The sequence below is a fragment of the Musca vetustissima genome, unplaced genomic scaffold (assembly GCF_032173495.1).
Source record: "Musca vetustissima isolate MV318-11 ecotype Yass unplaced genomic scaffold, APGP_CSIRO_Mvet_v1 utg64647, whole genome shotgun sequence".
Classification (NCBI taxonomy): domain Eukaryota; kingdom Metazoa; phylum Arthropoda; class Insecta; order Diptera; family Muscidae; genus Musca; species Musca vetustissima.
Window position 1 is genome coordinate 8,014 of NW_026878255.1, and position 2,312 is coordinate 10,325.

At 35.5% G+C, this 2,312-nt stretch overlaps 1 protein-coding gene across 1 annotated transcript; it reads left to right on the forward strand.

Moving 5' to 3' along the window:
* Positions 1–1,408: 1,408 nt before the first annotated feature.
* On the forward strand, positions 1,409–2,106 carry LOC133323076 (odorant receptor 67d-like). Its single transcript, XM_061532033.1, has 3 exons — positions 1,409–1,563; positions 1,630–1,819; positions 1,897–2,106. Exons 1-3 carry the CDS (start codon positions 1,409–1,411, stop codon positions 2,104–2,106), a joined length of 555 nt encoding a protein of 184 aa, XP_061388017.1.
* The last annotated feature ends 206 nt before the right edge of the window (positions 2,107–2,312 follow it).

Here is a 2,312-nt window from a genome sequence, read left to right on the forward strand (position 1 = left end):
CGCCGCGATTGTTGTGGAGACGACCAAAAATTTTATTTTCGTCTGTTTATCTGGACGATCCAGAAGCCACAATTATGAACCGAAATTTTAATCGAGGAATGGAATCTGGCCAAATAATAAGCATGACTGTTTCAGTGAAGATCGGTCAATATTTAGCGGGTCAAATAGACCACGACTTTTGTGCAAAAATGGCAAAATTTGCATTCTGGGGCGTATATATTTACTCCTGAAGGACCAAGAGGAGCGGTTGACCTTTAATGGTTATACGTAAATATTTAAAGGTGTCTATGTGCTGTGATATTGTTTATTTTCACTATTACACCATAGAGGGCGGATATGTCGCGCTGATCGCTTTAAAATTTAACAACACTTTTCGGTTATGTTTAGATGATATCTAGGGGTGCAATGAACCGAAAACTTTATTTTTGTCAGATGTTCTAGTCACTCCAGAGGCCATTATAATATTCAGAACATCAAATATTTTGCACGGTAAGGAAATCAGACCAAATACTTAGAATGACAGTTTATATGATGGTCGGTCAATATTCCTAGGGCCAAATCAAATGTTTATTTTATGGCGTAAATACGTCACGTCGGGAAAAATTATTTGGAAAATTTGCCTGAGTTAGAAAGTGGAGCTGTTGACATATTATCGGTCAAGAGGGTGCAAATATCGCGAAATATTACCCATTCTTAGCATATAGAACCGTAGAAAGCTAGATTTTCGAGGTAGTTGTGTAGGGTATCATATGATCCACTCACTGGTTTTTATTATTTTCTCATATTTTACATCAAGTTTACATCTTTTCCGCCATTAATAATTATCTCCGTATTTATATTTCACGAAAGAAGTCATATCGCTGGCCTGACATGAAAGGACAATAAGTCCACTTTTTACAGAAATTCAGATTTAGATACAGACATGTTCAATAAGTCAAAATACATGGATTTATGAAAAAGTCGACAATTATCTCATTTGCTGTTATTGTTTAGTGACGATGAGTACTTAGCAAATATAACGCATGTATTTTTGTATTTTTTGCCTTTACTTTACGTATTTAAGCACAATTAAAGAAACAATTTCTTCGACTTTGGTTTACCTTTTTGCGGCATTTGTTCGGAATTGCAAACCATTTACGAGGAATACGAATGTAAAAATCACCACTATGTTGCCATATTGAACAATACTCTGGTCCTGGTAAAACGTACGATCTGTGTCCTGTTCCAAATCAACTTCGTGTTGACAGTCAGCGCCTTGGCTATACCATTGTTCCACTATCTAGTACGGAATGAGCAAATCGATATCATACCACTGATTATACCGGGTGTCGATCTGAATAGTGCTAGCGGTAATACTATCCATCAACTATTTCAAATCGCTTGTGTCTGCTTTTCGTCGTTTGCTAATATGATTCTAATCATTGTCCATATACCGCTGATGAAAAATATTCTCAAGTTGAAGTTTAATGAGTTGGATGAGATGTTGGAATTACATCCCAGAGATCGAGAGAAGACGGAGCCAATGCTAAAGGCTATTTTCCAATGGCACCAAAAATACATTTTGTAAGAACCATAAAGCCGATACAATGTAAATGTATGTGTGTATATATTTCCATTTCTTTCTGGTAGAATAACCGAAGCTATACAACAACTATTCTTCTGGATAATTTTTATTCAAATTTTTTTCGCAACACTGAGCGTAGTTGCTACCATTGTTTGTCAGTTTTTGAATGTTTGGGCTGTGGCTCCAGTGTTATTGGTATATTCGTTTGTGATCCTGTATTTTTATTGTGGTCTTGGAAATCTGGTGGACATTTCAGTTGAGTTGAAACTTAAAGGGTTTACTGTAAAATCGGTATATGCAAAAAAATTCTTAATAACACTGTCCTCTTTTAGAACGATGACCTAACAAACATTATTTACGATTGCAAATGGTATGAACTCTCGCCTACCGAACAGAAAATGGTACTCATCATGTTGAGGGTGTCGCAGAAACCGCCGACAATGACAATTGGTAATATGATGCCGTTGAGCATGAATACGGCCCTGCAATTAACCAAATCTATTTACACGGCTGCTATGCTTCTACACAATTTTGTAAAATAATTTGCGACTATATATTGGTTGGAAAATTATTTCAAAAAGTGGAAGATGTTGGATACGAATAAATTTATGATTCTCAGTATAGTGAAGGAAACATTGTTATTAAATTATTATTAGACTAGCATAGGCCCGCTACGTTGTTAGCGAAACTTTTTATAGTTAAATAAATAAACATTATTTTAGCTACGCAATATACTTTTGGATTAAGT